Source organism: Hyaena hyaena, unplaced genomic scaffold (genome assembly GCF_003009895.1).
Source record: "Hyaena hyaena isolate Hyena2069 unplaced genomic scaffold, ASM300989v1 scaffold_401, whole genome shotgun sequence".
Taxonomy (NCBI): Eukaryota; Metazoa; Chordata; class Mammalia; order Carnivora; family Hyaenidae; genus Hyaena; species Hyaena hyaena.
In genome coordinates, this window is record NW_024081030.1 from 611019 (window position 1) to 636725 (window position 25707).

The 25707-nt window shown below is 36.1% G+C and overlaps 1 protein-coding gene across 2 annotated transcripts in view; it reads right to left on the reverse strand.

Annotated features, from left to right (window-relative positions):
• The window catches only part of PDE3B (phosphodiesterase 3B), a 159379-nt gene that overhangs the window by 12832 nt on the left and 120840 nt on the right, over positions 1–25707 (reverse strand). For both annotated transcript variants that reach the window (XR_005531677.1, XM_039251827.1), the window contains exons 6-12: positions 23665–23875; positions 23040–23116; positions 18393–18544; positions 17089–17226; positions 16010–16121; positions 13253–13366; positions 6447–6646 (exon numbers count right to left, since the gene is read on the reverse strand). Coding sequence is in view for 1 of the 2 variants with exons in the window: in XM_039251827.1 (XP_039107758.1) it covers positions 6447–6646; positions 13253–13366; positions 16010–16121; positions 17089–17226; positions 18393–18544; positions 23040–23116; positions 23665–23875 (1004 nt within the window). In the remaining variant the exon portion in view is untranslated. The remainder of the gene's footprint in view (positions 1–6446; positions 6647–13252; positions 13367–16009; positions 16122–17088; positions 17227–18392; positions 18545–23039; positions 23117–23664; positions 23876–25707) is intronic.

A 25707-nucleotide genomic window follows, 5' to 3' on the forward strand; every position in this document is an offset into this window, starting at 1 on the left:
GTAATGGGCCATATAAAGTCTGCAAACAATCTAAATGTCCATCAATGGATGAAATAAAGATGTGGTGTGTGTATATATGTATGTGTGTGAATATGTGTGTGTGTGTGTATAATGGAATATTTATCCAGCCGTGAGAAAGGAGGAAATCCTGACATTTGAGACAACATGGATGGACCTTGAGAGCACCATGCTAAGTGAGATAAGTCAATAAAGCAAATACTGTATGATATCTCTTCTATGTGGAATCTAAAAAAGCTGAACTCATAGAAACGCACAACGCTGGTTGCCAGGGGGCAGGGGAAGTGGAGAGATGCTGGTCAAAGGGTACAAACGTCCAGTTACAGGATACGTTCTGGGGCTCTAATGCACAGCATTGTGATAGTAGTTATTAGCACTGTATTATATATTTAAAAGTTGGTACTCACACAAAAAAGATGTGATATTAGGTGACATGATAGTAATATTACAATACGTGTGTATCAAATGAACATGATGTATACTTTAAACTTACACAATGTTACATATCAATTATGTCAATAAAAAAGGCATCTTATACTAACCTTAATACAACTTTATTTTTTTTTTAATATTTTTATTTATTTCTAGGAGAGAGAGAGAGAGAGAGAGAGAGACAGCGTGAGCAGGGGAGGGTCAGAGAGAGAGGGAGTCACAGACCGAAACAGGCTCCAGGCTCTGAGCTGGCAGTCAGCACAGAGCCCGACGCGGGGCTCGACCCCACGAACCGCGAGATCATGACCTCAGCGAAAGTCGGACGCTTAACCGACTAAACCACCCAGGCGCCCCTAACCTTAATACAACTTTAAAACATCATTAATCCCAAAGAGAAAGAATAAGCTTCAAAGATTTCCTAAGGGGTCAATTTGTATTTCATAGTGATTTAACCAATTCATATTCAAACCTGATGAAGACCAATAAACTATTAGAACAGCTCTGTCCAGGAAGAAGTAATCAGGCTTCCAGCTCAATAAAGCACAACACGTAATAAGTGCCTTGTAGAGTTAGCTGACTTCATAACTCTTGGTTAGCAAGATCAGGAAAAGAAATAATAAAGCTCAGAATTCCTTCACCATTCAAATTACCCTTTGAAATTACAAAGAAGTATAAAATAAGGATAAAAAATCTGTTTGCACGTATAGGATTAGGAGGAACTTAACAGAGGACCAAGGGGGAGAAGAAGGGGGGAAACGGTGGGGGAAAGGGAGAGAGGCAAACCATGAGAGACTCTTGAATGCTGACAAAAACTGAGGACTGATGGATGAGGGGGGGAGGGGGGAGATGGGCATGGAGGAGGGCACTTGTGCGGATGAGCACTGGATGTTATATGGAAACCAATTTGACAATAAACTATTTGTAAAAAATAAAAATTAAAAATAAAATTAAAAATTAAAAAAAAATTTTAAAAAATCTGAATCAGTATTAAAATCCAGGTGTTATCACTGTACTGGAAACCTCAAAGACATGATGAAAGAGGAAACGGAAAGGCCCAGTAAGTTACCACATGAGAAGGAAAAACCCACCTGGAGAACAAGTGGAAGGAGTCTGCTGCTGGACCCCAAGAAACCCACTACCTCACAGATGAGCAGAGGCAAGAAATGATCATGGAGCAGTAAGTAAGAGGCAAGTGTCAATTCTAATTGAGGAAGAATACTGGGTGAGCACACAGAACAATAAGCCAAGCTTAAACTTAATTAGAAAAACATTCCAGGTAGAACAGATAGGGAAGCCTCAGCTGGCTTTTACTGAGGGCTTTACGATGACCAGAGGAGGACAGGCCCTGGCTAACTTGGAGCTGCAGTAAATGACACCCTTTGACTTTGTGCTAAAGCATCCTGATCCCTGCTTTCTCGGGCTATGGATCCCCTTCCTTCGCTCCACAGGCAATGACATCTGTAATTTGGCAGAGCAAATTCATTGATCATAAACTTTCTTTTTCACGCTCCTTTTGAGTTGGAAAGATTTGCAACAGGGTTTAATATAAACGTTGATAGAATTAATCTTAACAAATAATAAACATCTTTCAATAAATGAACAAGGAGAAAACCCATCAGACGTATGAAAGAGGAAGAGGCTGACGAATACGAACCAATGTCCCCTTGTGACGAGATGGGGGCGCACTCAGAGTGGTATGGCCCTGGCAAATGTTGTCTTTGGAAACACAAGAAACAGGAGGAAACTTAAAATTGTCTAGGTCATAATCACAAGATTAAAGAGGGTACTTCTGAAAAGTGAAAAATCTTGTATTAAGAAAAATTGGTTCCACTTAAAAAAAAGTTCTTTAAAAAAAAAAGAAGAAAGGATATTCTCTTTAATGAAATAGTCATGATGAACAGCTGTCATTTTGGGATCCCTTTACCCTGAAGATCTGGGTTTGTGCTAAAGTATCTGGTAATCCATCTCTTCTAAGATCTTTTGTCTTCCCGGTCACCTTCGTTTTGCTAAGACACTTTTTTAGGTAACTTTCTAAGAATGAACAGGTACATGACTTAATTTTTTGAAAAATCTTTGTATATGTGAGATTCTCTTTATATTGCTCTTCATGCTCAGCTGTAGCTTAGCTGGATACAGGAATCTAACTTGAAAATAATATCTTTAAAGCAGCACTTTCCATCTCCTCCACTGTGTTAGTTTTCCCAGCACTTACAACCTAATCATCTCTCTGCCTCCAGACACACTCTATTATCTTGTTTTTCTTGCTTTACCAGAATGTAAGTTCTATGGAGTCAGTAATTTTTTTTTTTTTGTCTGCTTTGCTCAATAATAATGCCTAGGATAGTACCTCTCTCACAATGGGCACATGATGTTTGTTGTACAAATGAAATGAATTCCCTTAGAATTTTGAAAACTTTATTCCAGTACTCTTGAGCATCCACTGTTGCTAAAATACAATGCCAGTTGGATTTTTGTTCTTTTAGAAGTGTGCTGTTATCATTCTCTCAAGAATTCCTTTTTTAAAGGAAACCTCCGTCGTTCTGAAATCTTACCATGGCACTCCATGTCCAGGTTTTTCATGTTCTTTCCCCCCATTCAGCCTCCCTGACACATGGTGAACCCCTTCAATCCAAAGACCTGTCTCTTTCTGGAACTCCCAATAGTTGGTTCTTGACCTGTTCCACTGTGCCCCATTTTTTTTTCCTTCCCTACACTTTCCACCTCTTTATCTTTTCAGGCTGCATTCTGGGAGACATTACCTGGAGTTTACTTCCAGTGCTTGTGTTGCATTTAAAAATTTTTTGCAGTAACATTTTCAGTTTCTAAGAGCTTGAACTTGTTCTCTGATGCTTCCTTTTTCATAGCTTCTTGTTCTTAGGGATGCAGTATTTCTGAGAATACCTTTCTAAAAAGCTTAAGAGTTTTTCTATTAATTCCCTAGATTGTTTTTTCCCTTGTAGTTGGTTACTCTGTCCATTTTAGCCTTTTCATTCCAAGCTACTGGTTAATGGTTCATGTCTGCTGATCCTTAGTTATCTGCTGATATTTAAAAAATAAGAATTCTAGATTCTCTTGTGTATGTTTTATTGTCAAGTCTCTTCTTTAATTGTGTAAAATGAGTAAGAACTCTGTGAATATGGATGGGGTCTGTTTCTCAGCAGGTTTGACCTTAGAGTTATGAGACCAGGTGCTAGATGTTAGATTTCCAAAATGAGAAGAATTTACTGTGGAGTACTAATACTCACACTAGTAATTCTTATTCTCTTCTGGAAGTTTCCTTCAATGTCTAAGAAAGGGGTTTTCTGCCTGGAGGTAAATGTAGGGTTGCAGCTGCTTTACTTAAAGATGTGTAGTGTACATGCATAGGGTTGGGAGCACATGTACACACGTTCGTGTATTTGTGTATATGTGTGTGTGTGAGTGTGTGCAGAGTATGCTGCGGCAAATGACATCAGGAATCTCTTTAGGGTTCTACTTAGGCTGTAGCCCCCTCTAGTATACTTCTCTCTCAATATTTATCCATTTTTCATTTCCCAGAAATAAAAATCTCTGGAAAGTTTTTTCATCTTCTGATGATAATACCCATCCCCACCAATTCTGTGTTGTAATGAGGAGTCAAATGCATGTGTGTTTAGTCAGTATCGTGATCCATATTTTGGGGGGACAAAACATTTATGACTGTCTCTGATTTAGCAAAGAAATTGGGCATCCTTCAACATTCAACAAATGTTTACTAAACGACTTTTATGTGTTAGGTACTATTCTATGTATTAGGGACTTAAAGACAGAAATCCCTGTTCTCATGAAAAATATTCCACTGAGGAGAAACATGCAATAAACAAAATACACAACATGCTGAATGAGCACTGCTATGGCAAAAAATTGGGAAGGAACATCATGAGTGCCAGGAAGGGGCTTTAGAAATTTTTGATGGAAGGAGGTCACAGCGTGAGCCATACAGATGTGTGGGGCAAGACACTTCTGGCAGGGAGGACAGAAAGTGCAAAGGCTCTCGGAAAGGGGGTGTGCCTGGGATACAGGAGAAAATAGCAAGGGGGCCGCTGAGGCTGGACGTGGGTGAATAAAGATGGAAAAATAAAACAAAATAAATAGGGCCTAAATCACATATGACCCTCTGAGCCATTACAATGACTTTTACTAGGATGGGGTGAACGCCCCTGGAGGGTTTGGAATAGAAAGTGATTAACTCACATTTACACAGCATTACTCTGCCTGCTAGGAGTTGAGCACAGACCGAAGGTGAGGCAGAAGTAAGCAAGGAGACTGGGTGGAAGGCTATCCTTTTCCAATAACTAAATTCCCTATCAATTTCCTTTCTATTCCGACACTTCCCATCACTTCATCTACTGGCAATCCTTAATGATAAGAAGTTAGAAATAACATGAGTTAGTATTATATCCAGACTTCCTATTTTTATTTTGATTAGGACAACTATTTTGAGCATATAACTTTTATGAACTATATTCATGCATTACTGTTTTATCTGCACAGGAGAGAGAACACTGAGACACTCTCACTTGCAATATCCTTGCAGGAAAGGAAATAAGTAAGTCTGACTCACCTATATTCGAAGCTAATGAAAGATTTCAAGCAAAGAGTGAAACGCAAGTAATTTCTGTCGACATGATATCTGACTCAGGAGCCTCTCAAACATTTGAAATAGTAGAAAACTTCTTGTATGTGATCTCTTTACTTTTAATCAGATTAGGTACGTATTTTGAGGTTCAGAGAGACAAGGGTGACTTGTCTAAGGTCGCACAGCTAGTAACTCGGTAATGAGAAATCAAACTCGGGTCCCTTGATCTCAAGACCCGTGCTTTCTGTGTTGTGCCCCTTCTGCCCAGCTCTGTGACTCATGACAGGACTAGGGTTGTCAAAGATGATGAGGTGTGAGTCAAGACACAATGCACAGGCTTCTTGAGGGGCTGGTACAGCAAACGAGGAAATACGTGCTCTTTAGTTTGTAATTTCTCCCAAAGCTGTTCTTACAAAGTGGACAAATAATAATATCTCAATGAAAATTCATTAAGGAGTTACCTGTGGAAAACATGAGCTATTAAGAGATAAAGTCTCATTGGAGAAGTGAGTCACATAACATTTTTAACCCTCTTTCTGTCTCTGAATCCTATTGTGCTGGCTAGAGAATCTATCTTCTGTATTTTAAATAGTGAGAGTGTATGAAAGAGAAGTGAGAAAAGGAACAAAGAGGATGTCTACCAGAGATGGAAAAGATCAGAAGTGAGATTTATACATAGAGCAGTGAAGATGTAAGATGAATTCAGCAAGCAGTCACTGATGACTTGTTCATTGTAAGGCACACAGTTACCAGCACAAAGATAACACTTTAAGAATCATCAGCCTAAACAAACACCCACAACCACTTAAAACCAAGGATTTAGTCCCAAGTCCTAATGTGTAAAGCTACTGCAATTACAGTATCCATTTGTTAGTAACTCCTACGTTTTATGAAAATTTTGACCATAAAAGAATCCGGCACCTCATCAGCTGTACTGGATACAAAAACAATGTGGTACTACAAGAATGTTTATATACACTAATATATTCAGAGTTCAGAGATTTAGAGTCTGAGTATTAAGGGAAAAAGAGGAAAAAACAAAAATGACAGTTCATCATCATTATATTTTTAGCCATAGAAAGGAAGAAGAAAGAATAATTCTTCCATCTCGTCAGCCTGATCAATTTGATCAAAGGGAAAAATATTGACAAGGGTTCCAGAATTTCAGAAAAGGGTTCGTGAGTTACTGTTTCATGAATATTTTATTTTCAAGTGGAAGGAGGTAATTGCTTAATTCTTTTGCAAACATCATGTCAATGTCATGTGTTAAAATCCAGTTAATTACAATGTACCTGGAATGGCTCTGACTCAAGTTAAGGATGGCTTAACAAAAAGATAGACAACATGGCTGTAAAATCTGAGAATTGGTTTTGAAACTTTCTAAGAAAGTATTTCCTACCTGAGGGGCATTCGTAGCCACTAGAAATGCATTTGTCCGCCCTGGGTGATCATAATCGTGCATGGCTGCTGCCACATAGAGAGCCATCAATTCCAGTGCAGGGATGTTTGAAGAAAGGCACCCATAGCTCTCATCTGGAATAGAGCAGCTCCTCGAAGAAATGTAAGCAATTTGTCCAGGGTTCAATCTACCATCCAAATCTGAGGAACAAGCAAAATACACCAGCATTACACATAACTTCCTCACAAAGAGACTAAGGAGGGGATTCCCCATAGGAAATACAATTATTTATCTTACTTGTTGAGTAATCAAAGAAAGAAACTATTTTATAAACAAGGACTTACAACAGTCTATTATTTCCAACATACATTCCACTAGAGACAAACAATGTTAAACATGATGCTAAAGTCACTTACTTTATGATGCATTCTGGAATCTTTATGATGTTCTCTTGCTCGGGCAAGTAAAAATTTTTAAAAACCTCTGGGTTTCTAAACATTTATTATTTAAGGTCTAGAGATAGTGGCCAGGGCAAAGGAAGTAACAGGAAAAAAAGCAATCTAGAGAATAAAATTTCATGAAACCAGACAGTATGGGGATTTAGGAATTTAATCTATGAACAAACTAAACTTCTCTACATAGATGCAATTCAAACTGTATCCAGAAAGATTACATTTGTAGACCAGACTGCAACTCCTCCCTCCTCTTTTTCCTTCCATGAAGCCCCTTATAAGGCAATGGCAAGAAAAACTATGGAAAATAAAGACACCGAAAACTGAGGAATGTCTTGTTTAACATGATTTTCTTTTTATCCTCCAGTTAGAATCAATATTTTCACTATCAGCACTATGATTTTGGTGTCTTAATATCTTACACCATTGATTTCTTAATTTTTTTGTACTTTAGTAGCTTTATCTGTTTAAATGGTCATTCTCTACTTTTGCTAAAATAATCTTAAAGTACAGGAAGTTGAAAAAATAAGCCATATTTAGAGTAGACAATAAATAAAACCACAAAGGTATTAAAGAGAAACAAAATTTCATTGATTGCCTTCATCAGTGACTAGGATTAATGTCCTGGCTTGTCAAAGTCCAAAATGACCTTTTCTTTCTTTTCTTTTTTCCTTAAGTTCATTTATTTATTTTGAGAGACAGAGAGAGAGAGAGAGAGAGAGAGAGAGTGCAAGCATGAGCTGGGGAGGGATATAGAGAAGGAGAGAGAGAATCCCAAGCAGACTCCATACTGTCAGTACAGAACCCAACACGGGGCTCAAACTCCCAAACCATGAGATCATGACCTGAGCTGAAACCAAAAGTCAGTTGCCTAACTAAGTCACCCAGGTGCCCCTAAAATGATCTCGATCATAATTTATTTCACTCAAAATATTTGCCATCACATGAATTTAACATAACTTTAATACACACTAGTGAATGTTATAGACACTCATTATTTTTATGCTGTCTATATTTTTAATTAAATTGAGGTTTAGACTCACCCCTACCAGAACTTTTAAAAAATTATTTAAAATTTTAAAAAGACAAATATATGGATAAAGATAAATTAAAATATTCAAATTTCTTTTTTTAATTAAAAAATTTTTTAATGTTTACTTTTATTTTTGAGAGAGACAGAGACAGAGCATGAATGAAGGAGGGGCAGAGAGGAGGAAGACAGAATCCAAAGCAGGCTCCAGGCTCTGAGCTGTCAGCACAGAGCCCCACATGGGGCTTGGAACTCACAAATCACAAGATCATGACCTGAGCTGAAGTTGGACGCGATTAACCGACTGAGCCACCCAGGCACCCCTAAATATTCAACTTTCTAATAAGATTTTAGTTATCAATACCAGCCAATAATTTAAATTAGTTTATGTGCATTATATGCATTCTGGATTTCCTATAGAATTATAAATACATATATAAAATAGCAAAAACATCCTTTTAAACTCAGTAATTACTTAGAATTGACATATTAGGATCTTAATATACTGAGGTTTCTTTGTTGTGTGGTTAAGCATGAAATTAATAGTATGAAAAATAAAATGGGTTGCAAGAACAAACAGCTATTACAGAGTCCATTTGTTTACTTTCTTTCAAAAAATGTTGAATCTTTTAATTTGCTGATTAATTTAAAAGGAGGCCCCAGCAAAAGACATCCATACTGGAAAAGAAGAGTGTAGTAGAAACTCTGACAGTTTTTTCACCCCGTTTGTAACATAAATGCCTGGATTAAGCTTTTATCTCTGAAGCATCCATTTCAAAGAGGCATCCACTATAAAAATGGCTCTCTCAAAGAAACACTGCCAGCCACCTGTCTAGACAAAAAGCCAGGCCACTTCTGTTTTAGAAATCTTGATTTCAGTGACTGATCATTTGGGCTGCTGGCTTTCTCTCTATCCATGCTTTAAGTTCCTGCTCTTGTGTTTTAAATTCACCAATAGTCAGCTAGTGAAACCGCCACTCTGGACCCCAATAAAAAGCAGAACCCCAGGTGCGTCCACTTGTATGAATGCTTGTGCCCACTCTCTCTCCCCCTGTGACCTTGCTATGTGGTCCCAGCTCTGCTGCGTAATTTGCAGTTCCTATAAGTAATAAATCTTTATTTTTTCAAAGTTTCTCGGTGGTTATTGCTAAAGAGCATCTTGCAATCATGATAACCACAAGGGCTGGTCCAGCCACAACACTGGTTATTGACAGGCTGAAACCAACACACAACAAAGAGGTAAAACTATCTCTACTTATAGATGACATGAACTTATATGGAGAAAAATCCTAAGAAATCCATGGAAAAGCTATTAGAATTAATTAAGGTGATCATCAAGGTTGTAGGATTTAAAAAATCACTATGCAAAAAGATCAACTGTATTTACATATGATAGCAATGAATAATCAAAAAATGAACCCAGGAAAATCATTCTATTTACACTAGCATCAAAAAGAATCAATTTTTTAGGAATAAAAGTACAAAACTAATATTCTGGAAACTAAAAAACACTGTTAAATTAAAGAAGGCTTAAATAAGTGGAAAAAATATCCATGCTCATGGACCAGAAGACTTAGTAATGTTAAAATGGCAATACTCCCCCAAATGATCTACAGATTCCATGCCATCCCTATCAAAACCCTAGCTGTTTTTTTTTTTTTTTGTAGAAATTCACAGCTGAATTTAAATTCATACGGATGTACAAGAGATCCAGAATAGCCAAAATAATCTTGAAAAAAGAAGAACAAAGTTGGAGTGCTTAAACTTACCAATTTAAAAGCTTACTAACAAAGCTTTAGTAATGAAGATAATGTGGTACTGGCAAAAAGAAAGATATACAAATCAATAAAATAAAACTGAGAATCCAGAAATAAATCCTCATGTTTATGGACAACTGATTTTGCACAAGGGTGCCAAGACCTTGTTGAGAGCCATCTATGTGCCCTGTATGATGCTAGGTTCTTTCATACATGTTGTTTCATTTAATGCTCATTTGATAACACTTAAGAGCCGACTATGTAGAGAATATATAAAGAACTCTTTTCAACAAATGGTTCTGGGACAACTGGATATCCATGTGCAGAAGAATGTTAGGCATCTTCCTTTATCCATCCCCCCAAATTAGTTCCAATGAATTATAGACCTAAACTTAATGCCTATAACTATGAAACTCTTAGAAGAAAACATAGGAGTAAATTTTCATGATCTTAGGTTAGGCAAAACCCTTCTTAGATATGATACCATATCTAAGCATGAGCAACAAAAGAAAAAATTAGATAAACATCAAAATTAAAATGCTTTGAATTTCAATAGACACTATCAAGAAAGTAAAAAGACAACTCACAGAATGGGAGATAATAGCCACAAATCATCGATCTGATAAGGGATTTATATTCAAAATATACAAAGAACTCTTACAGCTCAATAATAAAAAGGCAAATGACCAAATTTAAAAATGGATGAAAGATATGAATAGACATTTCTTCAAAGAAGATATACACATTAGTAGCCATTAGGTAAATGCAAATCAAGCCCACAATGAAATACCACTTCACAGCCATTAGAATGGCTATCAAAAAGATAATAAGAAGTGGATAAAAGAAAAAAATGGAACCTTCATACATTGTTGATGAGAATATAATAAAATAGTGTGGCCACCTGAGAAAACAGTTTGGCAGCTCCTCAAAATCTTCACCACAGAATCACCTATAACCCAGCAATTCCACAGCTAGGTATATGCCCAAGAGAAATGAAAACAAATATCCACACAAAAACTAGGACATGAATACTCATAGCAGCATTATTCATAATAGCCCCAAAGTAGAAAGAAACCAAATGTCCACCGACATTTGGGTGGTAGGAGAAAGAAACAACTTGCTTATTATGTAAAACAAATACATAGGAATGAGTAAAATACATGTGGATATTATAGATTTCACTTCTAGGACTAGTCACATAGCTATACTTCAAATTTATCATTTCTTATTCCACTACCCATTCCATTTTCCCTTTGTCCTCAGCCAGCATCCCTACTGATCATGGTTCTCTGCCTAGTGGAATGACCTATATTTTCAAGGCTCTACACTATGGTGATCCTGATGATACTAGATTACTGTAGTTTTTCATCATCTTTTGTCATTGGACATGGGAGTACCAAAAAGGCCACACACACACAAAAAAAATCCCCTGGGTTACTGATATACATCCTCCCATGTATAGTAGGAACCTTATTGCCTCTTGATAATAAGGTACACAAAATCAATCACCCAAACTAGTACAGAATCTTTATAAGTTAGGATGGCTTATTCAAAAGATGATCACATCTGGAATAACTGTGGCAACTGGATCACCACCTGATGAAATTTAGAATACTCTACCATCATTTCCCAAGATCCATTCATCTTGTGTAAAAGTCAAAGTACCAAGTTGAATGATGGAAATCACAACTCCTGCACCTATCAGGTATTTCATAATGTCACTAATTTCTGCAGTCCAACCAGTAATATGGTGTTACTTTGGTTAACCATTTTGTTACAATGAGGCAATTTCAGGAGATTCCATTTGACCCTTTCTACCATGATGGTGCTCTCTGCAAAGACAGAGAAATTAATGGAGAGGTTCTGCCCAGTTGCTCAGTATGTTTATTTAAACTGTGCATTCAGACAAGTGGGTTCAGGGGAACTGATACTTGTGAGATGGGCCCAGGCCAAAAGTGTTTTTTATCACTTAAATTCCATAAGCCCCTATGCCAACTGATGGACCAGTGTGGCATTTTATTCTTCCAGGAATTAGTGCTGCAATGTTCTTAGTACCTTGACAAGAGGGGACAGCTTCTGACACTCAGTTAGGGGTGGGGAAGATGATCATATGATCAACCCCTCCTAACATCCTGTTACTGTAAGCCTTTGAGTCCCTTCCTCAAAGGGACACGTGAAGAGGCTACACTGCTGTCTCTGAAGAAGGGGCCATGAGCCATGGAATGCAAGTGGCTTCCACAAGCTGGAGGAGGCAAGGCAACAGACTCTAGGAAGAACACAATCTTGCTGACACTCTAAGTCAGTCCAGCTGGATCTGTTTTGGACTTCTGACTTCCACAACTGTAAGAGAGTACATTTGTGCTGTTTTAAGCCAATAAGTCTGTGGCATTACAACAGCAATAGGAAACTAATACAGATTTTTGTACCTGGAAGTGTTATATTGTTGTAACAAAAACCTGACAATGTGGAAGTAGCTTTGGAAGTGGGCAATGGAAAGAGGCTGGAAGAATTTTGAGGAGCACATTTTGAAACCAATAAAAGATATCAATCAAAGTATTAAAGGAGTTCACTGAATCCCAAGTAGAATGGCTACTAAGAAAATCACCTGAATACATCATAGTCAAAAATGCTAAAAACCAATAGCAAAGAGAAAAGGGACATATTAACTTTCAGGAGAGTTAAGACTGAAGGCCAATTTGTCAACAGAAACTATAGAAATCAGACACTGACAGAATGATATCTTCAAATGTGCTAAGATATGAAAATATTCTTCTAAGAAAACCAATACATCTACAAACAAAAAAGCTAAAGAAAATCACTATTGGAAGGAACAAAGAGCACTATGAGCAAATATGGAATGGAGAAAAATAATGGCAGTACTTTGGACTCAACTACCAAAGACAATAAAGCAATGGCCGAGTCTATGACATTTATGCTGATTAGTATGAAAATAGTTCTCGGGCATTTGTAACTAAGTAAATTCTGTCCTGGTGTGTGTGTGTTTGTGTGTATCTCACTGGAGTAGTTCTCCCCTCTTTTACAATCTAGAGTAAGAGAACCATGTTATAATTCATTACATTTGTATAATTAATTATATTTATGACTAGGAACAGAATTAGCTTTTTTGGAAAGCAAAATTTAAATGTTATAAAAAGTTCTTAATATCATCATTTAAATGCTTATATGAGGCTTGTAAGTATGTCTGCTTTCATTGTGAATGCTATATATTTTAAACTTACATGATATATCTAGAACAAAAAAAAAAAACAAGAATTGAAAGAAAAGTGCAAAGAAATGGATTATCATAATATTTGGGATAGCACACAGCAGGATGGGTCACAGAAAAGAAAGAGAGTAGACCCAACAGTATTGGACCTTAACCTAGCCCTCAAGATGAGTCATATGTTTCCTAATTTGCATGTATTATGCATCAAAAGTTACATAGTCCTTTATATGTACCAAAGGTTACTTAATAAAAAATTTAAAGGAACAGAGGTAATGAAATGAGGCAGCTTGATTTATTATTTCTAGACAAGTAATTAAAAGAAGATTTCTAAAAGAAAGTACCTGTTTCATTTCCTGTTGCATGATTATTGCGGACCTGCTGCAAACCAGGAACTGGCCGGGTTGTCAGATACCAAACCGCATGTAGGACATCTGTGGCATGTATACGATTGTGATCTAAAGTCACCAAAATATTTTTTAAAAATGATCATTCTGTTATGTTTAACATAGGACATTTAACAAAAATATAATAATTTTCTATTTGACTATATCCTCATAAATAAAATGTATGGCTTAGAATAATTTCCCACAAGTATATTTTTCTTTCATCTTATTATTATATTTTTAAGTAGGCTCAATGTCCAACATGGGACTTGAATTCACGACCCTGAGATCAAGAGTTGCATGTTCTACTGACTGAGGCAGCCAGGCACCCTTGTTTCATCATATTTTTTAAAGTCTCTTGATGTGTTAAAAAGTTCTCTTTTAAAAATTTTCACATACGGGCGCCTGGGTGGCTCAGTCGGCTGAGTATCTGACTTTGGCTCAAGTCACGATCTCACAGTTCATGAGTTCAAGTCTCACATTGGTCTCTGTGCTGACAGCTCAGAGCCTGGAGCCTGTTTCAGATTCTTTGTCTCCCTCTCTCTGCTCCTCCCCTGTTCTCTCACTCTCTCTCTCTGAAAAATAAATCAAACATTAAAAAAAGGTTTTCTTCACATATACTATGAAAGCATAGTAAGACAGTCAAAGAAAAGGCAAGTAACAAGGGCCAACTGAAAGGTTTCGGAAAATTTACTTACAGTTAGTATTTTATAGCTTTAAAAATATTATGTAAATAGTGTCTGGATTATGGAGACCCATATTTGCCCAAAAAACAGTTTTTGCACACAGATAAGAGTTACAAATTCTGGATACTTGAACTCACCCCCACCCCGACTCCTCCAACACATGTACACCAAAAAAAAAAAAAGATGAGCTATAGCTATACCTCTCAGGCCTGCTATAAGGATTAAATGTTAAATGATATATGAGAACATCTAGAACAGTGTCTGAGACATAATACATAATGAAGAAAACTATGCTTTACTGAAATATCACCATCTGAAAAGCCAAGGCCTGCAAGTGAAACCCAATTTTGCAATTTCTAGTTTTACAGTCTTGGGAATGATTCTTCTGAGTTTTTACTTCTCACCTGTGAAATGCAGATAATATAAAGTTTCCAGCAAAGATTGAATGATATAATCATGAAAAATTCATAAGTCATTGAATAATGGATATTCTATAAAAGTTCAACATTTCAGCAAATATTTAATATCTGCAGGTGATACAATACTAGTATTCAGGCTACTATAGGATATGATGTCAATCTGCAGGGAACTTAATTATTAATACAGCCAATACCTTTTATTAACCATTTGCTATATGCCAGGAATTCTGATACACACTTTACATGGCTTATCATTACCTATGGGGGTAAGAACTATTGTTATTTCCATTTACAAATTTGGAAACAAAAGTTTAGAAAAGTTAGATCCAAAGACACTTTTTAAAAAATATTTATTTTTGAGAGAGAGAGAGAGTGCAAGCAGGGGAGGGACAAAGAGAGAGGGGAATAGAGGATCAGAAGCAGGCTCTACGCTGATAGCAAGCCTGATGTGGGGCCCGAACTCACAAACCATGAGATCATGACCTGAGCCAAAGTTGGACACTCAGCTGACTGAGCCACCCAGTGCCCCAGAGACTCTTTTCTTAACTAATATATACTAACTGGAGCTAATAGTGAAGAGTCTTGCCTCTTTCTTTCCATTCCCCTTCCTCTGAAATTCATTTTAAAGTATCACTTTATTCTATTTATAAACTTCAGTCACACTTTTAAATGTATAAGTGGAAATTATGGTCCACATAAGCCACATTAAGTGTCATCATAATTACTGAGTTATGTCAATTTAAGAAAAACATCTGCTGTTGGAGCACCAGGGTGACTCAGTCAGTTAAGTGTCCAACTTTGGCTCAGGTCATGATCTCACTACTCGTGGGTTCCAGCCCCATGTCAGGGTCTGTACTACAGCTCAGAGCCTGGAGCCTGCTTCAGATTTTCTCTCTCTCTCTCTCTCTCTCTCTCTCTCTCTCTCTCTCTCCCTCTCTCTCCCCCCCGCCCCTCCCCGACTAGTGCTCTGTCTCTGTCTTTCAAAAATAAATAAATGTTAAAAAAAAATTTTTAATAGAAATTTTATGGATAAATTTAAAATATTTTATTGTTTTAAATTTTCTTAATGCTTTTTTTTTTTCCTGACAGACTCCAAAACAGGCTCCAGGCTCTGAGCTAGCTGTCAGCACAGAGCCCAACGCGGGGCTCGAACTCATGAACCATGAGATCATGACCTGAGCTGAAGTCGGATGCTTAACTGACTGAGCCACCCAGGTGCACCAGTTTTAAATATTTTAAAGTCAAGAGTTTTCTGAAACTCTCGACTTAATTACCAAACATTTTAAAAGATAAGGAATTCAGATGAATAATTGTTAACACAGAAAGTTGTACACCAGGTAATAATTATGGGAAAAACCCACATAAATATGTCTGCATTATGATTAACTTTATAAAAAATAAGAAAAAAGTCTTGAAGAATGTATATCAAAATATTAACAGTAGTCAGTTAACTCTAGGTAGCAGCATACAGATTACTTTTTAAATCCCTATTTAAAATTTTTCCAAATATGTAATTTACAAAGTGTTTAAGGGAGTATCTGAAGGAAAAAAATAATAGTTTCAAAACCAGTATTATTTGAACTTAAATAATAAGATATGTTAATACTTACAAGGAATGTCTCGGTAGCCATTTTCTAATGCACGAAAATAGTTCATGAACTGTAGAGTGGGAATTTTAAATATTTCCAATAAACCAGTGTCTTGAAATAAGGTATACATAACCTAAATGTCAATTAAAATAAAATTTACTTTAAAAATCAGAATTGCTATTTGTACTTGAGTAGAATATGTGTTTGTGATTTGCATTTGGGGATGTTACCATGTATATGTCTTTAGGTTAATAATTTATTAAAAACTTCCCTACAATAAATTATGTTCAAAACATTAAAAAGGAAGACATCATACTGGAGACCTTGAAAACCAAAGAAACATTACCACATCATGTCCCAGCTTTAACATTTTTCTATTCTTTCCTTTAGCTTTTTTATTTACAATTTATTAAAGGGCATATGAATTCTATTCTACTCTAATCCTTAAAAGAAGTCTGAATAATATATTTATTATAGTTTTGTCCCTAAATACTCCAGTGAGATGAAACTGTATGCCTGCCACATAAATTACCCTTATGTTTGCACATTTCTTAAATAAGATACCTGGGGGATAATGAGAGTGGTATTTTGGGAAGGTTAATCTGATGCTGCTGTATGAACCCCTCAAGGAGAACCTGAGTCCGGATGATAAAAAGGAGCTGTTTTTCCGTGGCTTTGGTGCGAAATGAACCATTTGGCCTTGGGTAAAGGGTGGGGAGACAAGTGACAGAACTGAAGCCTAAGTTTCAGTGGTTAGAACCAGCTCACCTTCTAAATAAAATCTGGCCCATTAACATAGGCCAAAAAAAAGACTTTTCATTTTTTGATTAAAACTGATTTTAATATTTTAAATTTATATTTAAATTTAATATTTTCATTTATTCAAATAAAATTATACAAAATACATTTATAATTTATATATATATGGGTTTATATATTTTTTCAAATTTTTTTACTGAAAACTTCATTTGTGAAAAAATATTTAAGTGAACAATGTTGAACTTATGCCTAAACCAACATTACACATTTTTAGATTTTGCATTTTATAAAGATTCCAGGGAAAATTAATTATAATAAAAAAGTAGAGATTTTAAACAAACCTGACTAAGGATCCTTCCTGATTTCTCTCCCATATTTTCTACAACTTCAAATATTTGAAAATTCCAGTTGCTCATCTTTTCTATTAAGGAATCATAATCTTCTATTAAAATCAGGTCCAGTGATGCTTCCTGTTCAATCTGTACACATAGGGGAGAAAACACAAACCAACTTAATCTTACCTTTTAAAAATATTGTTAAATCCATACCCAAATGAGAATACACTTAAAATTGAACATTAAAAAATGGCCAATACTATTTTCTACAGAAGTTATTCTCAACATAATCTGTACTTCCTATTTCTTCTCTTTGTAAAATGCTATCAGAAAAATATAAAAATGTCTTCTGGGCATGAAAAGACTTATTAATCTTCACAGTACTTTATAAATAAAAATACTATATTTCCAAAGCACTATACAAATCTAAAGTCAACTATTTATTTTAGAAGTTATACATATCAAAGGATAATAGAGACTCCTATCCTTATACTGGCTGGCATTTGTTACTAATTTAACTTCCCAGAAGGAATGGATGGTTTTTTGCCCCTAAAAATCTTAAATTTTAAACTTAACAACAACAACAAAAAAACGCTGCTATTGTAAGTAAACAGATTTTGTTTTTTAATGCTTTATGAACGTGTTCTTCACACTTTAACATACACAATTTAAGAAAATATCAGCATAGCAAGTAATATATCTACTATAAAACTAGATAAAATATGTTCATTTTAAAATGAATGCACTTTGTTGTTCTAGGATGATGAATTCAGAAGTACAGCTGACCCTTGAACAACACTAGTCTGAACTATGCAGGTCCACTTACACATGGACTTTTTACAGTACAGCATTGTAAATACAGTGTGTACTCACAGTACTGTCAGTAAATACAGGCTTTCCTCTTCCTTACCAGTTCCTTTACTCTAGCTTTACTGTAAGGATACAGGATACAATACATATAACATACAAAATATGCGTGAATTGACATGTATATGTGTTTATGCAATCAGTGAGACTTCTGATCAATTGCAGGTTATTAGTAGTTAAATTTTGGGGGAGTCAAAAGTTATATGTGGATTTCTGACTGTGTGGGGGAGGGTCAGCACCCCTAATACAATGAGTGTTCAAGGGTCAACTGTAATTATTATTTCTAACTCTGGGTTTTCCTTAATATGGTATATTGACTTTTCAGTAAAAAAATTTAAAAATACTATATTAAAAATCTTGTTCTGGAAAAAAATATTGAAACTAGTACTAAGCCAATATTATATTTCACCTTAACATAATCATATGGAAAGTTTATCTTTTACATTTGGTTGCTGTTCATTCTGTGCCTCTTCTGTGAGGTGAGTATCACCTTCCGAAAATAATTTTCTGCAGTCTGCGCTCTCTGTTTCCACTTTGTGTTGTGCTTCTGTAAGGCTGAATGATTGTTTTGAGGAAACAGTGTTGTCTTCATCACCTTTCAAGAAATACATAAAGTAATCAGAAGAATAAACTTGCCCTATACACATAGTTTTATTTATAAATTTATCTACAAAAAATATAAACATTATTTATTAAAAAACTATTTATAAAAAACATTCATGTGAAGTGAACCATACTGGCATTCAATCTAAGTTAGTGGCACCATTAAGTTGTATCCTGCTGGACTATTTGGCCCAGATACCTTGAGGTCTGACAACACAGACATTTCACCTGATATATCTATTCATGGATGAAAGAAATGGGAATGGTGGGGGCGTGGGGGGCGGGGGAGATATTCTTTATCAAAGTGAGAAAAAGGAAAAGTCAGTCCTTAGCAACTTGATGTATACAATTTCCAACATGTGAAATTGTCTGAATTTTGGCCATGAAAACCCTAAATTCATAACTATAAATGAATGAGATCAAGGGACATCTAAAAATCAAAACATAGCATCATTTATTTTGAATTATTTCTCTACCAATGTGATTAATAGTATTTTTTCCCCAAATCTCATGGAAAAGAGAAACAGCACTGGTAGCTGAACAGCATTCATTCACATTTTTAAAAAAAAAGCATATTCATTCTGTTTGTTATATTAGAAACAGGTTCCACTAAACTCATCAACAATAGAATAAACAAACTGTAGTGTATTCACACAGCTGAACAATATGGAGCAAAGAGAATGAGCCACAACCACATGCAACACTATGGATGATTCTTGAAAATCTGTCGAATGAAGGAAGCCAGACATAAAGGTACATACTCTATGATTCTCTTTATGAAAAGTTTGAAAACATATGAAAAACAAGACAAATGTTATCTTTAGAGGATATACCTGAGATCATGACCTGAGCTGAAGTCAGACGTTTAACTGACTGAGCCACCCAGGCACCCCTGTCTTTTCATTTTCTTATTGTTGTCTTCTGAAATGCAAAAGTTTTTAATTTTGCTCAAGCCCAACTTGTCATTTTTTTCTTTCACGGACTGAGGTTTTGGTATTGTATCTAAGAATACTTTACTCAACTCAAGGTCACAAAGATTATGTCCAATACTCTCTTCTACAAATTTCAAGGTTTTAACTCTTACTCTTGGGTCTCTGATCTATTTTGAGTTACTTTCTGTGTATATAATAAGGCAAGGGGCCAAATTCTTTAACAAATGGGTATCTAATTGTCTTGGCCCCATTTGGTGAAAAAACTATGCTTTCTCTTTTGAATTGTCTTGGCTTCTATATCAAAATCAATTGACTATAAATGCAAGAATCTATTTTTGGACTTACAGTTCTACCTGACCTACAGGCTCATCTTTTGATACCTCACTGTTTTAATTACAATGGCTTTATAATAAGTGATGGAATCAGGAAGCATCAGTCCTCCAAATTTTTTTCCCCAAATTGTTTTGGCTATCGTTGGTCATTGTATTTCCATGCAAAATTTATGACCAGCGTATCAACTTCTACAAAAAAAGTTTGCTGGAATTTGTTAAGTATTGCACTGATTTTATAGACCAATTTGGGAGGATAGCCCTATTGACAATACTGGGTTTTCTAATCTTTAAATATGAAAGACCTCTCAATGTATTTAGGTTTTGTTTTTTTTTTTTTTTTTTGAGAGGGAGCGAGCACACATAGACCAGCAGGGTAAGGGCAGAGGGAGAGAGAGAATCCTAAGATGACTTCATGTCCAGTGTGGAGCCTGACACGGGGCTCCATCCCACCATGGTGAAATCATGACCTGAGTCGAAAACAAGACTTGGATGCTTAACTGACAGAGCCACCCAGGCACCCCATAGATTTTTTTCTAATTTTTATCAACAATGTTTTATAGTTTTCAGTTCATAAATCTCTACCTTCTTTTGTTAAATTTATTCTACTTCATTCTTTTTGAGACCATTACAAGTGGAAATGTTTTTCTAATTTCAGTTTATGATGGTTCTTGCTAGTACACAGAAATGCAATTTTGTACATCACTGATTTTGTCCCTTATCTCTGCAAAACTGATTTATTGGTTAGTGTGTGTGTGTTCTTTGGGATTTTCTATAAAAGATTATATGATCTGTGAATAAAAGATTATATGAGTCAGTTCTATTTCTTTATTTCCATTCAGTTTGCCCTTATTTTTCTTTCAATTTTGCTGGCTAGAACCATCAGTACCGTGTTGAATAGAAGTGCTGAGAGCAAAACTCTTATCTTACTCTTGATCTTAGAAAATATCAGTTTTTGTCCATTAAGGATAATGTTTAAGTGTTTGTTTTTCAAAGATGCCCTTTATCAGGTTGAAGAACTTCCCTGCTATAACTAGTTTGAGTGTTTTTATCATGAAAGAGTGTTAGAATTTTATCACGTTTTTTTCTGCACCTATTTGAATTATCATGTGTTTTTCTCCCCCTTTATTCTATTAATGTGGTATATTACACTGATTGATTTTCAACCCTTGCATTTCTGGGATAAATACCACTTGGTCATAGTGGGACCATTTCATATCTTGCTGGATTCACTTTGCTATTATTTTGTTAAGGATTTTTTGTGTGTGATGCCTTTGTCTGGTTATGACATCAGGATACTAGACCTACAGAATGAGTTGGGAAGTTTTCCCTCCTAATCTACTTTTTGGAAGAGTTTGTGAAGGATTGCTTGTGTGTGTGTGTGTGTGTGTGTGTGTGTGTGTGTGTATGTTTAACAATCTAAGAACCAAAAATTACTGAATGTTTATTTATATTAGAGAGAAACAGAGAGAGAGAGAGAGAGAGCACGCACGCAAGTGGAGAGTGGCAGAGAGAGAGACAGGGAGACACAGATCTGAAGCAGGCTCCAGTTCCCAGGCTGTCAGTACAGGCCCTGGCATGAGGCTCAAACCCACAAACTGCAAGATCATAACCTGAGCCAAAGTTGGACGCTTAACCAACTGGGCCACCCAGGCGACCCTGAAATGTACACTTTAAAAGGGTGAAGTTTATAATATATAAGGGGATCAGTATGAGCCTGTAATCCCTGAGGGGGCCTATCTACTGCTGATGTACTTTTATTCTTAGGGTGCAGTGCTGCAGAGTTTTCCAAGTTATCCCTGCCATGGTCAGTCTCCACCTCCAAATCTGGCTCTCTAGTCCCATGGAGGTACCAAAAGGACTGCTCATTCTATTAGTCACTGGCCCCTCTGGAAGGAGCAAATACCCTTCTCATAGCCCCAAACTCCAGGCTCATTTTGTGAATTTCAATCCTCCTCCAGATCTTGTACTGGTAATTCTGAGGAGGTTGTTAGTTTTCAATGGCTTTAAGCACATTTTTGTTGTTAATAATTTGTCCAGCTTTTCTCGCTACTTTCTTGGGGAATGATGTCTGAGTTACCCTGTTAACTACTACTGTATGCTTGAGTCATCAATATTTTTTTTTTATTATTGTTGTTGAGAGAGACAGAGCATGAGTGGGGGAGGGGCAGAGAGAGAGGAAGACACAGGATCTGAAGCAGCCTCCAGGCTCTGAGCTGTCAGCACAGAGCCCAACGCAGGGCTGAAACTCATGAGCCGTGAGATCATGACCTGAGCCAACGTCGGACACTCAACCGACTGAGCAACCCAGGTACCCCAAGTCATCAATCTTTTAAAATTATAAAACAACCATACTTTGATCACCAACAGTATTTCTTGTTTGAGGATATAAAATGTTTCAGAATGATATAACAAACTAAATTTTAAAACAACTCCTCTCTATGCCATAAAAAATGGATGCAATGTGCAGCAACATGGATGAACCTTGAGGGTGTTATGCTGAGCGAAATAAGTCAGGCAGAGAAGGACAAATATCATATGTTTGCACGTATAGGAGGATTAAGAGGAACTTAACGGAGGAAATAGGGGGAGAAGAAGGGAGGAAATGGTGGGAGAAAGGGAGAGAGGCAAACCATGAGAGACTCTTGAATGCTGACAAAAACTGAGGACTGATGGATGTGGGGGGGAGGCGGGATGGGCATGGAGGAGGGCACTTGTGGGGATGAGCACTGGGTGTTATGTGGAAACTAATTTGACAATAATCTATTCGTAAAAAAAAAAAAAATGGATGCAAACTCCTTTGGGCTTAGAGTCGGTCATTGACAATTAATTTTACTATTTATGAGCCCTAGCCATAACCTGAAAAGACTACATTCATTTGTATAGCACATTTTAGTCTTTTTTTTTTTTTTTAAAGATTTTATTTTTAAGTAATCTCTACACTCAATGTGGGCTCAAGCTCACAACCCCGAGATCAAGAATCACATGCCCTTCTGACTAAGCCAGCCAGGCATGTCCCCAGCACAATTTAGTCTCCAAAACACTTTTACCATATGTTATTTATAAGTTGTTCCTACTAACTCCTCTACTTATCTTCTAAGTAGATAAAAATGTTAAATCTCCATTTTAAAGATGGATAAACTGAGCTTAAACTAATTTATTCATTTCTAAAACAATGTAAGAAACTGTTCTGAAACTCAGACACACAGGACCTCTGCAATCTCACCTGACTTTCCACCGTGGCAGTCTGAACCAGACTCGGATTCAGATGTTGAAGCATATTTCAATATTTGATGTCCACAGCTTAAAGAATAAAATAGATAAATATACATTTATAAATGAGGCAAAACTTTTTACCTAAATACAATTTTAAAATCTGCTTTACTTTTAACCAAGAACCCACTGCAAAGTATCATACAAGTCCAATCTCTCTATAAACTTAATAGGCTTTATTCTGGAAGGCATCTTGTGTCCCTGAAGAAACTAATGTATTTTAAAAGTTACCATTGGGGTCTGAGGTAAACACTTATCACTGAGAAAAAAACAGAGCAGAAATGAAAATAAACACCATACGAAGTGGGTACTAAGGTAGTATATACTAAAATAATTCTCGTAACTTACTGGCGTCTTGAGATGGATAGAATACTACTAATATATCACTTAGATAAATGCTTAATTGGAAAATGATTAAATAGCACTAAAATGAGAAAAAGTTCATTAAAAAGAAAAACTACCTGATAAATAAAAAAGATAGTTTTAACCATCAACTAGTTATAAAACTAGAAAACTAGTAACACTTTGTTAAAATAAACTATATTTTGAAACAAATAATAAACATTTAGGAAGCTTACCTGTTACATAAACTGCTATCAGAATTTCTAAGATGCTGATAAAAATCTGGTGAATTTGGTGCATTGCCCAGAGATCTATGTAAAATAACACTTGGCTTAGTAAAAAAACTGGCAGTGTCAGGAAATTCTATAGGTGATCGGTTAACTGGAGAGCCAGCAGAGACTGGTCCATGGCTGGGAGAATTCACAGGACTCAAGCTGGGGAAAGCACCTTAAAAATTCAAAAGAGAAGAAAAAAATCAAGAAATAGGTATGCATGTGTTTTTGTTTATCGTCTATGCGTATTTATAAAGAGCATTTTCCTTCTTTAAAGAAAGCAACTTACAATTAAATGATAAACCAGATTTTCATGTGGAGCTATCTTTAAAACATTCTAGGCATTTAAACAGAATATAGACCATGTCTGTTATCATGAATGAGTGTGAAATAAACACCTTGTGGCAGGATGGCACAGATATTGAGAGTGTAACTAAGATGTACAGTGTGTGGTACAGATTTTCCTAATTCACTTTGGTGTTTATCTTTCACATTTTGAGTCCCCACCAGCTTGATTATCCACATGAACGAAGCATGGTTACCAAATTTTACTGAACAACCAAAGTTCTTAACAGCATTATGCAAGCTGAGCAGATCTCTTTTAAAAATATGTCCAAATCTTTCCAGCTCATTCATTCGACAAATATTTGAGAGCCTACTATATGGTGGAAAATGTGTTGGATTTCACAATGGAGAAGAAGTTAATATCCCTGCAACTCTACAAACCTAGAGACGAGTGGAAAATACAAACAAACACTAAGTGTTAAAATAAGAAAAAGAAAAAAAAAAAAAAAGAGAGACCGTCAGAAATTCATTTCTATTGCTACTGATTTGCTCCAAAAACCTTCACTGAGTGCCTTGAACTAAGGTGAAATGGGTTTGTCTGGAGAGAGGTAGGCAGATTTAAAACTTTATTTGGAAATAAAGATCAAAGTAAAGTGTAAATCAGAGAGCAAAGCACATAACAGTTATTCAGGACCTATGACAGTTTCAGCGATAGCGGTATAAACACTTGCAGATGTGTGCGATGGTTAATTTTGTGTGTCAACTTGGCTTGGCTATGATGTCCAGCTGTGTGGTCAAGCGCCAGGCTAATTGTCATTGTGAAAGTATTCTTCAGAAGTGACTAACATTTAAATCAGTAAACTGAGTAACGCAGAACACCCTCCCTAGTGTGTGTGGGCTTCAACAAATTGGTTGAAAGCCTTAAAAGACAAGACTGAGGTCCTCCACAGAGGAAGGAATTTTGCCTCAAGACTGCCTTCAGATTCAGGACTGCAGTATCAACTCCTGCGAGAATTTCTAGCTGGACAGCCTGCCCTGTAAATCTCCAACCTGCCAACCCTCAGTCTTGCAAGCCAATTCCTTAAAATAAACCCATCTCTTGCTCTCTCTTTCTCTATATAAATACATACACACACGCTATTAGTTCTGTTTCTCTGGAGAACCCTAATACAATGTGTTATTTAATCTTAATAACCTTGTGAGTTAAGTAGTATTTTCATCTTCATACATTGGCCGTGGGGGCAGTGGGAAGGGGGGGGGGGGAATCCAAAAAAGTAAAAAAAAAAATTGATTTAGTTAACACTGTGAGATCAGACTCTCTTCCCAGGGCTGCCACTGCTGCTCTATCAGACTCATTTCTTTAGAGGCTCCTGTAGTTTCATACAATGTTAGGACTGAATGGGATTTTGCTTTTTAATGTGATCAATTTAATGTCTTCGAAAAGGAAACTGAGGACAAGACGTGTCTTGCTTGTCATAATCGTTAGTTACTAACTGGGAAAAAAGGTTCCAATTTTTAGTCTTCTTTTCTCTAATTATACTAGTGAGTGTCCATAATCCTGACAAGTGGGCTAAGAAAAATAAAGGTTACACAAATTTAGGGTAGAAATTGGATATAACAGACAAACCTAGAAACTCTTAAAAAAATGTTTTCTACGATGTAAATCCATTTTTACTTTAGACTCTTTTAATAGTGAAATATAACACGCATATAGAAAAATTA